The sequence below is a fragment of the Hyperolius riggenbachi genome, chromosome 9 (assembly GCF_040937935.1).
Source record: "Hyperolius riggenbachi isolate aHypRig1 chromosome 9, aHypRig1.pri, whole genome shotgun sequence".
In the NCBI taxonomy this organism is placed as follows: domain Eukaryota; kingdom Metazoa; phylum Chordata; class Amphibia; order Anura; family Hyperoliidae; genus Hyperolius; species Hyperolius riggenbachi.
In genome coordinates, this window is record NC_090654.1 from 7,605,977 (window position 1) to 7,619,215 (window position 13,239).

Here is a 13,239-nt window from a genome sequence, read left to right on the forward strand (position 1 = left end):
ACATGACCCAGCAAGCCTGCCCCTGACAGACAGCACTACATGACCCAGCAAGCCTGCCCCTGACAGACAGCACTACATGACCCAGCAAGCCTGCCCCTGACAGACAGCACTATATGGTCCAGCAAGCCTACCCCTGACAGACAGCACTATATGGTCCAGCAAGCCTGCCCCTGACAGACAGCACTATATGGTCCAGCAAGCCTGCCCCTGACAGACAGCACTACATGGTCCAGCAAGCCTGCCCCTGACAGACAGCACTACATGACCCAGCAAGCCTGCCCCTGACAGACAGCACTACATGACCCAGCAAGCCTGCCCCTGACAGACAGCACTATATGGTCCAGCAAGCCTGCCCCTGACAGACAGCACTACATGACCCAGCAAGCCTGCCCCTGACAGACAGCACTATATGACCCAGCAAGCCTGCCCCTGACAGACAGCACTACATGACCCAGCAAGCCTGCCCCTGACAGACAGCACTATATGGTCCAGCAAGCCTACCCCTGACAGACAGCACTACATGACCCAGCAAGCCTACCCCTGACAGACAGCACTATATGGTCCAGCAAGCCTGCCCCTGACAGACAGCACTATATGGTCCAGCAAGCCTACCCCTGACAGACACAGCATTATATGGTCCAGCAAGCCTGCCCCTGACAGACAGCACTATATGGTCCAGCAAGCCTGCCCCTGACAGACAGCACTATATGGTCCAGCAAGCCTACCCCTGACAGACAGCACTACATGACCCAGAAAGCCTGCCCCTGACAGACAGCACTATATGGTCCAGCAAGCCTGCCCCTGACAGACAGCACTATATGGTCCAGCAAGCCTGCCCCTGACAGACAGCACTATATGGTCCAGCAAGCCTGCCCCTGACAGACAGCATTACATGACCCAGCAAGCCTGCCCCTGACAGACAGCACTATATGGTCCAGCAAGCATGTCCCTGACAGACAGCACTATATGGTCCAGCAAGCCTACCCCTGACATACAGCACTATATGGTCCAGCAAGCCTACCCCTGACAGACAGCACTATATGGTCCAGCAAGCCTACCCCTGACAGACAGCACTATATGGTCCAGCAAGCCTGCCCCTGACAGACAGCACTACATGACCCAGCAAGCCTACCCCTGACAGACAGCACTATATGGTCCAGCAAGCCTACCCCTGGCAGACACAGCACTATATGGTCGAGCAAGCCTGCCCCTGACAGACAGCACTATATGGTCCAGCAAGCCTGCCCCTGACAGACAGCACTATATGGTCCAGCAAGCCTACCCCTGACAGACAGCACTATATGGTCCAGCAAGCCTGCCCCTGACAGACAGCACTATATGGTCCAGCAAGCCTGCCCCTGACAGACAGCACTATATGGTCCAGCAAGCCTGCCCCTGACAGACAGCATTACATGACCCAGCAAGCCTGCCCCTGACAGACAGCATTACATGACCCAGCAAGCCTGCCCCTGACAGACAGCACTACATGACCCAGCAAGCCTGCCCCTGACAGACAGCACTACATGACCCAGCAAGCCTGCCCCTGACAGACAGCACTACATGACCCAGCAAGCCTGCCCCTGACAGACAGCACTATATGGTCCAGCAAGCCTACCCCTGACAGACAGCACTATATGGTCCAGCAAGCCTGCCCCTGACAGACAGCACTATATGGTCCAGCAAGCCTGCCCCTGACAGACAGCACTATATGGTCCAGCAAGCCTACCCCTGACAGACAGCACTATATGGTCCAAGCAAGCCTACCCCTGACAGACAGCACTATATGGTCCAGCAAGCCTACCCCTGACAGACAGCACTATATGGTCCAGCAAGCATGTCCCTGACAGACAGCACTATATGGTCCAGCAAGCCTACCCCTGACAGACAGCACTATATGGTCCAGCAAGCCTACCCCTGACAGACAGCACTATATGGTCCAGCAAGCCTACCCCTGACAGACAGCACTATATGGTCCAGCAAGCCTACCCCTGACAGACAGCACTATATGGTCCAGCAAGCCTACCCCTGACAGACAGCACTATATGGTCCAGCAAGCCTACCCCTGACAGACAGCACTACATGGTCCAGCAAGCCTGCCCCTGACAGACACAGCACTACATGGTCAAGCAAGCCTACCCCTGACAGACACAGCACTACATGGTCCAGCAAGCCTGCCCCTGACAGACACAGCACTACATGGTCCAGCAAGCCTACCCCTGACAGACAGCACTATATAGTCCAGCAAGCCTACCCCTGACAGACAGCACTATATGGTCCAGCAAGCCTACCCCTGACAGACAGCACTATATGGTCCAGCAAGCCTGCCCCTGACAGACACAGCACTATATGGTCCAGCAAGCCTGCCCCTGACAGACAGCACTACATGGTCCAGCAAGCCTACCCCTGACAGACACAGCACTACATGGTCCAGCAAGCCTGCCCCTGACAGACACAGCACTACATGGTCCAGCAAGCCTACCCCTGACAGACAGCACTACATGGTCCAGCAAGCCTGCCCCTGACAGGGAGAATACACAGCACATGACTACAATAACACAATGCTCCCTAATAGCACACATAACACTCTATAGCACACTACCTGCCACATTCCTGGTGCTGCCCTCTGGTGGCCAATCAGCTAATTTATTACAAAAGATATAAATAAGACAGGGAAGGATGGAGGGAGCAGCAACAGGTGCTGCAGGGTTCCAATAATCTGCCCCTAGGAGGGAAAATGCCACAACATGCCACCGAGGGGTTATTCATATACCAGCAGTCAATATATTCCAGGGGTACAAACACACCAGACAACAGAAAATGCCAGAGCCGGGAAGAATTCTGATGGGTTTTTGATGGGCTGGGAAGATTCACAGGAGTAAATTGTGACATTAAAAATAATGTAGATTTTTTTGTTCATCCTATGTGGACATGTGGTGGGAGGTCTATGCAAGGTCTATGCAAGGTCTTTATAGCATTTTCTGTTAGGGCTTATTCACACTGCAAGCGATGTACGGTGCCCATAAAACCCCCAATGCCTGAGACTATAAGTATATACTGCTCCACAACTGAACCCCAAGCTGTCTGAGAACCCCGATATATTTATATACCACCCTCAAGCCCAAACTGCCCCTGGTTAAGGCACTCTGTGTACTGTTCCACAACTGAACCCCAAGCTGTCTGAGAACCCCGATATATTTATATACCACCCCCAAACCCAAACCGCCACTGGCTTAGATGCTCTCTTTAAGTATATATACTGCCCATTCGTAGCCACGAGATGTGCTGAACCGTGAGCCAATTTCCAAACCACTGGCAAAGCCCACACTGCACAATACTGCGTCCAAACACAGTTTGGGGATAGGGCTGAACAGTGTACAACACCTGGCCATGTATGGCAGCAACGAGGCTCAATTCCAGGTTATCCCACCAACAGACATGCCTCACAATACTTCACAGCTTTGGCGTTCTTTCACAATGGTAACATGGCCAAACACAGGTACATTTTTCCACTCAACTGTGGAGCTCATTCAAACATTTCATTGAATCGACCAAAAATCGATGGTGAAAACTCTCGATTGGCTAAAAGTGATCGATCTCCGACATAGGAATGAAAGAACCTTGATAAACCAGGTTGGAAAACGATCACCGATTGTAGCTGGCACAACCTCTTGTTTGGACTCCCATGTGGCATAATCTGAAGGCTTTTCTGTTGATAGTTTCTTCGCAAAACAACTGACTTATGACTCGACGTGGTGCTCGCTAGCCTAGAGATGGTCAACAAGATACAAATAACTTCGACACGCATGCAGAGTCCATGCAAATTGTATGTTGAAACTGGGCCAATCATTCTCAGCAGAATGTTGATCTGGTTGGCCCACTTTCCATGAAATTGGCACGGAAGACGTAATTATTCGCATAGTGTTGACCATCGCTACGTGGCCATCAATTTGTATTGGATTGGTGGACGGTATGATTATGGAAATGAAAGTTGATGTATGGCAAGGTGTGAAGGGGGGGACTCACTTGTCGTTCTCCTTGGCTATGCTGGTGATGGACCCAACGGGGAGCCCCCCAGTCCCAGTGGAGGCCAGAGGGGGCATGCTGTGGGGTCTGCAGGCAGCCAGGTGTGGGTGGTGGTCCTTGGTAGTGGTCCCCATGGGTGGCCCCCCAGTTCCAGTAGAGGCCAGGGGGGGCATGCTGTGGGGTCTGCAGGCAACCAGGTGTGGGTGGTGGTCCTTGGAGGTGGTCCCCATGGGAGGCCCCCCAGTTCCAGCAGAGGCCAGTGGGGGCAAGCTGTGGGGTCTGCAGGCAGCCAGGTGTGGGGGGTGGTCCTTGGTAGTGGTCCCCATGGGTGGCCCCCCAGTTCCAGCAGAGCCCAGTGGGGGCATGCTGAGAGGTCTGCAGGCAGCCAGGTGTGGGGGGTGGTGGTCCTTGGAGGTGGTCCCCATGGTGGGGGAGATGGTGTGCAGCCAGCAGGCAGCCAGGTGTTGGTGGTGCGCCTCCTGCAGGTTGCTCTTGTCATTGCACAGGGCGGCCACTTGCTCCTCCAGCTCAGCGATCCGCTTCTTCTGCTTCTCCAGCAGCTGCTGCTGCTTGTCGATGATCTTGTGTAACTCCTGGAGGTACTCGGCTGCCCGGCACGGGCTCTCGGCGGGGGGCTCCATGCCTCGCTATAGCTGCATGCCGGAGTGTCCGGGGCTGCGGCTGGGATGTGCGGCTCGGGGCTGGGCTCATCAGCTGGGGGCTGGGAGAGGAGAGGAAGGCGGGAGAGGGAGGCAGCGCGGCTCCGGGAGACCGAGACACTGAGTGCGGAGAGAGGAGGGGAAGCATGCGCGCTGTGCGGCTGCCAATGGCTGAGCGCAGGAGACTGACCCAGTGCAGCGGTGCCTGACCCGTCCTCCTGACCCAGCACCATCATACCTGACCCGTCCTCCTGACCCAATACTGCCTGACCCGTCCCAGTACTTATACCTGACCCAATATATGTGCTGCCAGTGGCTGAGTGCAGGAGACTGACCCAGTGCCTGACCCATGACTATTACACCTGACCCGTCCTCCTGACCCAATACTGCCTGACCCGTCCTCCTGACCCAATACTGCCTGACCCGTCCCAGTACTTATACCTGACCCAATATATGTGCTGCCAATGGCTGAGCGCAGGAGACTGACCCAGTGCCTGACCCATGACTATTACACCTGACCCGTCCTCCTGACCCAATACTGCCTGACCCGTCCCAGTACTTATACCTGACCCAATATATGTACTGCCAATGGCTGAGCGCAGGAGACTGACCCAAAGCCTGACCCATGACTATTACACCTGACCCGTCCTCCTGACCCAATACTGCCTGACCCGTCCCAGTACTTATACCTGACCCAATATATGTACTGCCAATGGCTGAGCGCAGGAGACTGACCCAAAGCCTGACCCATGACTATTACACCTGACCCGTCCTCCTGACCCAATACTGCCTGACCCGTCCCAGTACTTATATCTGACCCAATATATGTACTGCCAATGGCTGAGCGCAGGAGACTGACCCAAAGCCTGACCCATGACTATTACACCTGACCCGTCCTCCTGACCCAATACTGCCTGACCTGTCCCAGTACTTATACCTGACCCAATATATGTGCTGCCAGTGGCTGAGTGCAGGAGACTGACCCAGTGCCTGACCCATGACTATTACACCTGACCCGTCCTCCTGACCCAATACTGCCTGACCCGTCCCAGTACTTATACCTGACCCAATATATGTGCTGCCAATGGCTGAGCGCAGGAGACTGACCCAGTGCCTGACCCATGACTATTACACCTGACCCGTCCTCCTGACCCAATACTGCCTGACCCGTCCTAGTACTTATACCTGACCCAATATATGTGCTGCCAATGGCTGAGCGCAGGAGACTGACCCAGTGCCTGACCCGTGACTATTACACCTGACCCGTCCTCCTGACCCGTCCCCCTGACCCGTCCCAGTACTTATACCTGACCCAATATATGTGCTGCCAATGGCTGAGCGCAGGAGACTGACCCAGTGCCTGACCCGTGACTATTACACCTGACCCGTCCTCCTGACCCAATACTGCCTGACCCGTCCCAGTACTTATACCTGACCCAATATATGTGCTGCCAATGGCTGAGCGCAGGAGACTGACCCATGACTATTACACCTGACCCGTCCTCCTGACCCAATACTGCCTGACCCGTCCCAGTACTTATACCTGACCCAATATATGTGCTGCCAATGGCTGAGCGCAGGAGACTGACCCATGACTATTACACCTGACCCGTCCTCCTCACCCGTCCCAGTACTTATACCTGACCCAATATATGTGCTGCCAATGGCTGAGCGCAGGAGACTGACCCAGTGCCTGACCCGTGACTATTACACCTGACCCGTCCCAGTACTTATACCTGACCCAATATATGTGCTGCCAATGGCTGAGCGCAGGAGACTGACCCATGACTATTACTCCTGACCCAATACTGCCTGACCCGTCCCAGTACTTATACCTGACCCAATATATGTGCTGCCAATGGCTGAGCGCAGGAGACTGACCCATGACTATTACTCCTGACCCAATACTGCCTGACCCGTCCCAGTACTTATACCTGACCCAATATATGTGCTGCCAATGGCTGAGCGCAGGAGACTGACCCAGTGCCTGACCCATGACTATTACTCCTGACCCAATACTGCCTGACCCGTCCCAGTACTTATACCTGACCCAATATATGTACTGCCAATGGCTGAGCGCAGGAGACTGACCCATGACTATTACACCTGACCCGTCCTCCTGACCCAGCACCATCATACCTGACCCAGCACCATCATACCTGACCCGTCCTCCTGACCCAATACTGCCTGACCCGTCCCAGTACTTATACCTGACCCAATATATGTGCTGCCAATGGCTGAGCGCAGGAGACTGACCCATGACTATTACACCTGACCCGTCCTCCTGACCCAGCACCATCATACCTGACCCAGCACCATCATACCTGACCCAGCACCATCATACCTGACCCGTCCTCCTGACCCAATACTGCCTGACCCGTCCCAGTACTTATACCTGACCCAATATATGTGCTGCCAATGGCTGAGCGCAGGAGCGCCCCGAGACTGACCCAGTGCCTGACCCATGACTATTACACCTGACCCGTCCTCCTGACCCAATACTGCCTGACCCGTCCCAGTACTTATACCTGACCCAATCTATGTGCTGCCAATGGCTGAGCGCAGGAGACTGACCCAGTACAGCGGTGCCTGACCCGTCCTCCTGACCCAATACTGCCTGACCCGTCCCAGTACTTATACCTGACCCAATATATGTGCTGCCAATGGCTGAGCGCAGGAGACTGACCCAGTGCCTGACCCATGACTATTACTCCTGACCCAATACTGCCTGACCCGTCCCAGTACTTATACCTGACCCAATCTATGTGCTGCCAATGGCTGAGCGCAGGAGACTGACCCAGTACAGCGGTGCCTGACCCGTCCTCCTGACCCAATACTGCCTGACCCGTCCCAGTACTTATACCTGACCCAATATATGTGCTGCCAATGGCTGAGCGCAGGAGACTGACCCAGTACAGCGGTGCCTGACCCAGCACCATCATACCTGACCCAGCACCATCATACCTGACCCAGCACCATCATACCTGACCCAGTCCATGTGCTGCCAATGGCTGAGCGCAGGAGCGCCCCGAGACTGACCCAGTACAGCGGTGCCTAACCCAGCACCATCATACCTGACCCGTCCTCCTGACCCAGCCAGTACTAATATACATGACCCAATACACCAGTGCCTGAATCCTGACCCAATCTATGTGCTGGCAGTGGCTGAGCGCAGGAGACTGACCCAGTACAGCGGTGCCTAACCCAGCACCATCATACCTGACCCGTCCTCCTGACCCAGCCAGTACTAATATACATGACCCAATACACCAGTGCCTGAATCCTGACCCAATATATGTGCTGGCAGTGGCTGAGCGCAGGAGACTGACCCAGTACAGCGGTGCCTGACCCGTCCTCCTGACCCAGCACCATCATACCTGACCCATCCTCCTGACCCAGCCAGTACTAATATACCTGACCCAATACACCAGTGCCTAAGTCCTGACCCAATCTATGTGCTGCCAGTGGCTGAGCGCAGGAGACTGACCCAGTACTACTGTACCTGACCCAATACCATCATACCTGACCCGTCCTCCTGACCCAGCCAGTACTAATATACCTGACCCAATACCATTATACCTAACCCAATCGATGTGCTGCCAATGGCTGAGCGCAGGAGACTGACCCAGTACATCAGTGCCTGACCCACTACCATCATATCTGACCCATCCTCCTGACCTAATACTAACATACCTGACCCAATATACACCAATGCCTCACCCAATCTATGTGCTGCCAATGGCTGAGCGCAGGAGCCGAGCTGGGGCGCCCCGAGTCTGACCCAATATATGTGTACCTGACCTGTCCTCCTGACCCAATAGTAATATACCTGACCCAGTCCTTATACCTGACCTAATACCATTATACCTGACCCAATCTATATGCTGCCAATACCTGAGCGCAGGGGCGCCCCAAGACTGACCCAGTACTATTATACCTGACCCAATACCATCATACCTGACCCGTCCTGCTGACCCAATACACCAGTGCCTGACCCAGTCCATGTGCTGCCAATACCTGAGCGCAGGAGCCGGGGGGCGCCCGAGTCTGGACCACCATATTTGTACCTGACCCAATACCATTTTACCTGACTCGTCCTCCTCACCCAATGCTAATATACTTGACCCAGTCCATGTGCTGCCAATACCTGAGCGCAGGAGCTGGGGGCGCCCCGAGACTGACCCACTATATGTGTACCTGACCCGTCCTCCTTACCCAAATCATACTATACCCGACCTAATACACCAGTGCCTGACCTGTCCTCCTGACCCAATACTAATATACCTGACCCAATACACTAGGGCCTGACCCATTACCATCATACCTGGCCCGTCCTGACACAATACACGAGTGCCTGACCCAGTCCATGTGCTGCCAATACCTGAGCGCAGGAGCTAGGGGCGCCCCGAGCCTGACCCACTATATGTATACCTGACCCAATACTGATATACCTGACCTGTCCTCCTGACCCAATACACCAGTGCCTGACCCAATATACCAATGCCTGATCCAATCCATATGTCTGACCCATTCCCCTTATATCTGATCTGACCCAATACACACATGCCCGACCCAATACTTACCTGAGCCAATACGTTACTTATACCTGAGCCAAAACGTTACTTATACCTGAGCCAATACGTTACTTATACCTTAGCCAATACGTTACTTATACCTGAGCCAATACGTTACTTATACCTGAGCCAATACGTTACTTATACCTGAGCCAGTACGTTACTTATACCTGAGCCAGTACGTTACTTATACCTGAGCCAATACGTTACTTATACCTGAGCCAATACGTTACTTATACCTGAGCCAGTACGTTACTTATACCTGAGCCAGTACGTTACTTATACCTGAGCCAGTACGTTACTTATACCTGAGCCAATACGTTACTTATACCTGAGCCAATACGTTACTTATACCTGAGCCAATACGTTACTTATACCTGAGCCAATACGTTACTTATACCTGAGCCAATACGTTACTTATACCTGAGCCAATACGTTACTTATACCTGAGCCAGTACGTTACTTATACCTGAGCCAGTACGTTACTTATACCTGAGCCAATACGTTACTTATACCTGAGCCAATACATTACTTATACCTGAGCCAGTACGTTACTTATACCTGAGCCAATACGTTGCTTATACCTGAGCCAATACGTTGCTTATACCTGAGCCAATACGTTACTTATACCTGAGCCAGTACGTTACTTATACCTGAGCCAGTACGTTACTTATACCTGAGCCAGTACGTTACTTATACCTGAGCCAATACGTTACTTATACCTGAGCCAATACGTTACTTATACCTGAGCCAATACGTTACTTATACCTGAGCCAATACGTTACTTATACCTGAGCCAATACGTTACTTATACCTGAGCCAGTACGTTACTTATACCTGAGCCAGTACGTTACTTATACCTGAGCCAATACGTTACTTATACCTGAGCCAATACATTACTTATACCTGAGCCAATGCTTACAGCTAAATACTTGCACCTGACTGGACACTTTTTGCTCAAATGTAAATAAAAGCTGAGAAATGTTTCTTCCACAATAATGCCTCTTGTATATCGTCTTATTATCTTTTGGGAGACACCTGTGTCATTTCCTGTCACAAAATTACTTGCTGGTTGAATAAAAGTAACTTTAAGTCAAAATTTGCCAGGGGTATGAATAATTATGGGCAGAACTCTAGATTATTTTGGTGTGATAAGTAGTGATAAAATTATTGGCGAATGAAAGGCAGGAACGCTGACAGGTGAAAATTGCTCTGGTCCGTTAGGGTAAAAACCCTTGGGGGTGAAGCGGTTACATTGTTGCCAAGATGTACATTTTAGCAAAAAGTAGAGTAGTTGCCCTGTGCAGCCAATCAAATGACTGGTTGGTCGATCTTGGTAACCGTTTCACGTTTGCTCCAGGTTTCTGCACGCCGGTTTTGGTCAATCTGCCCTAAAACGTTTATCGTTCTGCTGAATGACGTCTGTGTACCGGCTTTGAGCCCGAATCTAGAATTATGGAGTTACGAGGTTCTGCTGGTGATAAGCAGAGAGGCTAGCAGGTAATTGGCACCTGCAGCCAGAACCGCGTATTGGAAACTGTGCCTGCAGCTCCGGTGGGATTTGGTTGCGTCGCTCCGTAATACTCGTCTCGTAGATTATCAGCTGACGTAAGAGGAACTGCACTTTGATGTCGGGGCGAGAGCATGTTAATGACTCCTGGGTGTCTGTATTTCTGCTTACTATGTACATGTGGCGTGGCGGTGATTTACTGAGCCACACGTGACCTGTCCCCGTGTAAGGTGAGAGATGTGATGAGAAGCAGCGCAAATCCTCTGAGATTTACCGCCAGGCGCGGCGTTTCTCCTGCGAAGATCCGAGCTGTCGTCAGCTAAAGCTCATTTTTGTAAACCCCCCAGAAATGTATAAGCCCTCCTACTAGACATGGCAGAAGGGAGTGAGATTATAAAAATGTCCCAAAATGTCTTCATTTAGACGGTAACAGTAGCAGTCACGTGACCACCACTGCGCCCTTTAAAGGGAATCCGAGGTGGGAGGGATATGGAAGCTGCCATATTTTTTCCTTTTATACAATACCAGTTGCCTGGCTGTCCTGATCCTGTGTCTTTTATGCCTTTAGCCATAGACAATGAACAAGCATGCAGCAGATCAGGTACTCTGACTCAGCTGACTCTTTACTGGATTAGCCATATGCTTGTTCCAGGGCTCGGGATCCCTTTAAAGCAGACTCGAAAGCTTGCATAGCTCACAATGATAAGACTTTATTCTAAATAGAGTTGCTGAAGACATTCACTTCTCTGTGTTTAGGCAGATTAACTGTCTTATTAGCTCTCACCAGTAGCTGTGAATAGACTACAGTGGCTTGTGTCCCCCCCCTCCCCTTGACCCTTATCCACCTCCAGTCCAGCCATTTTTTCCTTACTATATCCCACATAATATACTGGCCACAATCACTCCTTCTCCCACCTCGGCTATCACACACAGAACAACTAATTATGCACCAGATTACCCCTTACGTTACCACTTCACTTTCTCCCCCTATTACAAATATACATCTACGTCTACAAGTGTATAGCATACATTGTGCAGCTCCCTGATATGGTTTATGTCTCTGTCATTTTATAGTGTGATACTCCTATTGCTTAATGCCTGAAGAAGCGGGTTTTATGCCCGTGAAACGCGTCGCAGTGTTCCTTGAAGTATGTGAATAAATTTTCGTTGACTTTAATTGACAGCATCGTGTCTGTTTTAGGTTGGTTGGTCCACCACCACCACCTAGATGATTTAAACCTTTTAGTATCTTTTATCCTACTGGCGCCTCTGTACGTCGATTCAGAGGCGGGACAAGGTCCTCCAGCACCCAAGGCTGAGACACCAAAGTGCGCCCCTCCATCCCTCCCACCCCAGCCATCACACACTGATTGCTATTAGACTAAGAGCCGCCACAGGGCCCACAACTTCCCCAACACCTTAATATCTAGTTATCTGGCTTGCAGTCACTGCCATGTATCCCCTTTTCTTATTTCTTTCTGCTTCAAACACAATTCGGAATGACAGCTGAATGAATTCTGCACCCCCTCCTACACTGCGCCCTGAGGCTGGAGCCTCTCCAGCCTATGCCTCGGCCCGGCCCTGGACACATTCCCTACTGCAATTAGTGCTGTTGCGGACCGCAACGCGTACAAAAATACGCGTTGACGCATTCCGCACGCGTAGATATGCGGCAACGCGTGTTTTTGTACGCGTTGTGGTCCGCAACAACGCTAATTGCAGTAGGGAATGCATCCAATAATACGCATGGCGGCCGGCCGACTGGTGAATCTTCAAAAATGAAACTAAGTGACAGCGGGGGACCGGAGGATTCCAGAGCGGCTCCGAGGGCACAGGACTGCTGCAGGGGGCTGGTAATAGCTCCAGGTAAGTGAAACTCTTTACCTCCCCGTTCAGTTAAGGTTCCCTTTAACCACGTCACCTCGAAGGGTTTTCCCCTTAAAAAACCAGAGCAATTTTCACCTTTCAGCTCACCTTCCATTCATTCGCCTATAACGTTACTACTTATCACAACGAAACAATCTATATCTTTTTTCGCCACCAATTAGGCTTTCTTTGGAGGGTGGTTATTGCTAAGAAATATTTTATTTTAATGGGAATAATAAGAAAAAAATGGAAAAAATTCGTTATTTCTCGACCATGATAGTTTTAAAATAATACATGCTAACGTAATTAAAACCCATACATTTTATTTGCCCATTTGTCCCAGTTATTGCAACATTTAAAATGTTTCCCTAGTACAATGTATGGCGCCCATATTTTATTTGGAAATAAAGGTGCATTTTTTTCAGTTTTGCGTCTATCCCTAATTACAAGCCCATAATTTATAAAGTAACAGTAATATACCCTCTTTACATACATATTAAAAAAAAAAAGTTCAGTGCCTAAGGTAACTATTTATGTATTATTTTTTATTTGTAATTTTTTTTTATTTAAAAAAAAAAATTGGTAACTTTGGGGGGAGTGTGGGAGG

General features: G+C 51.1%; 1 protein-coding gene across 7 annotated transcripts in view; it reads right to left on the reverse strand.

Moving 5' to 3' along the window:
• IQSEC1 (IQ motif and Sec7 domain ArfGEF 1) overlaps positions 1 to 4,712 on the reverse strand; it is a 1,051,066-nt gene extending 1,046,354 nt beyond the window's left edge. For 4 of the 7 annotated variants that reach the window (XM_068251851.1, XM_068251848.1, XM_068251849.1 and 1 more), the window contains exon 1: positions 4,024 to 4,711. In XM_068251851.1, the coding sequence (XP_068107952.1) occupies positions 4,024 to 4,664 (641 nt within the window). In that variant the 5' untranslated portion in view covers positions 4,665 to 4,711. Of the gene's footprint in view, positions 1 to 4,023 lie in introns of all 7 variants that reach the window. The other 3 variants (XM_068251854.1, XM_068251852.1, XM_068251850.1) reach the window with 2 other exon arrangements.
• Between the last annotated feature and the right edge of the window lie 8,527 nt (positions 4,713 to 13,239).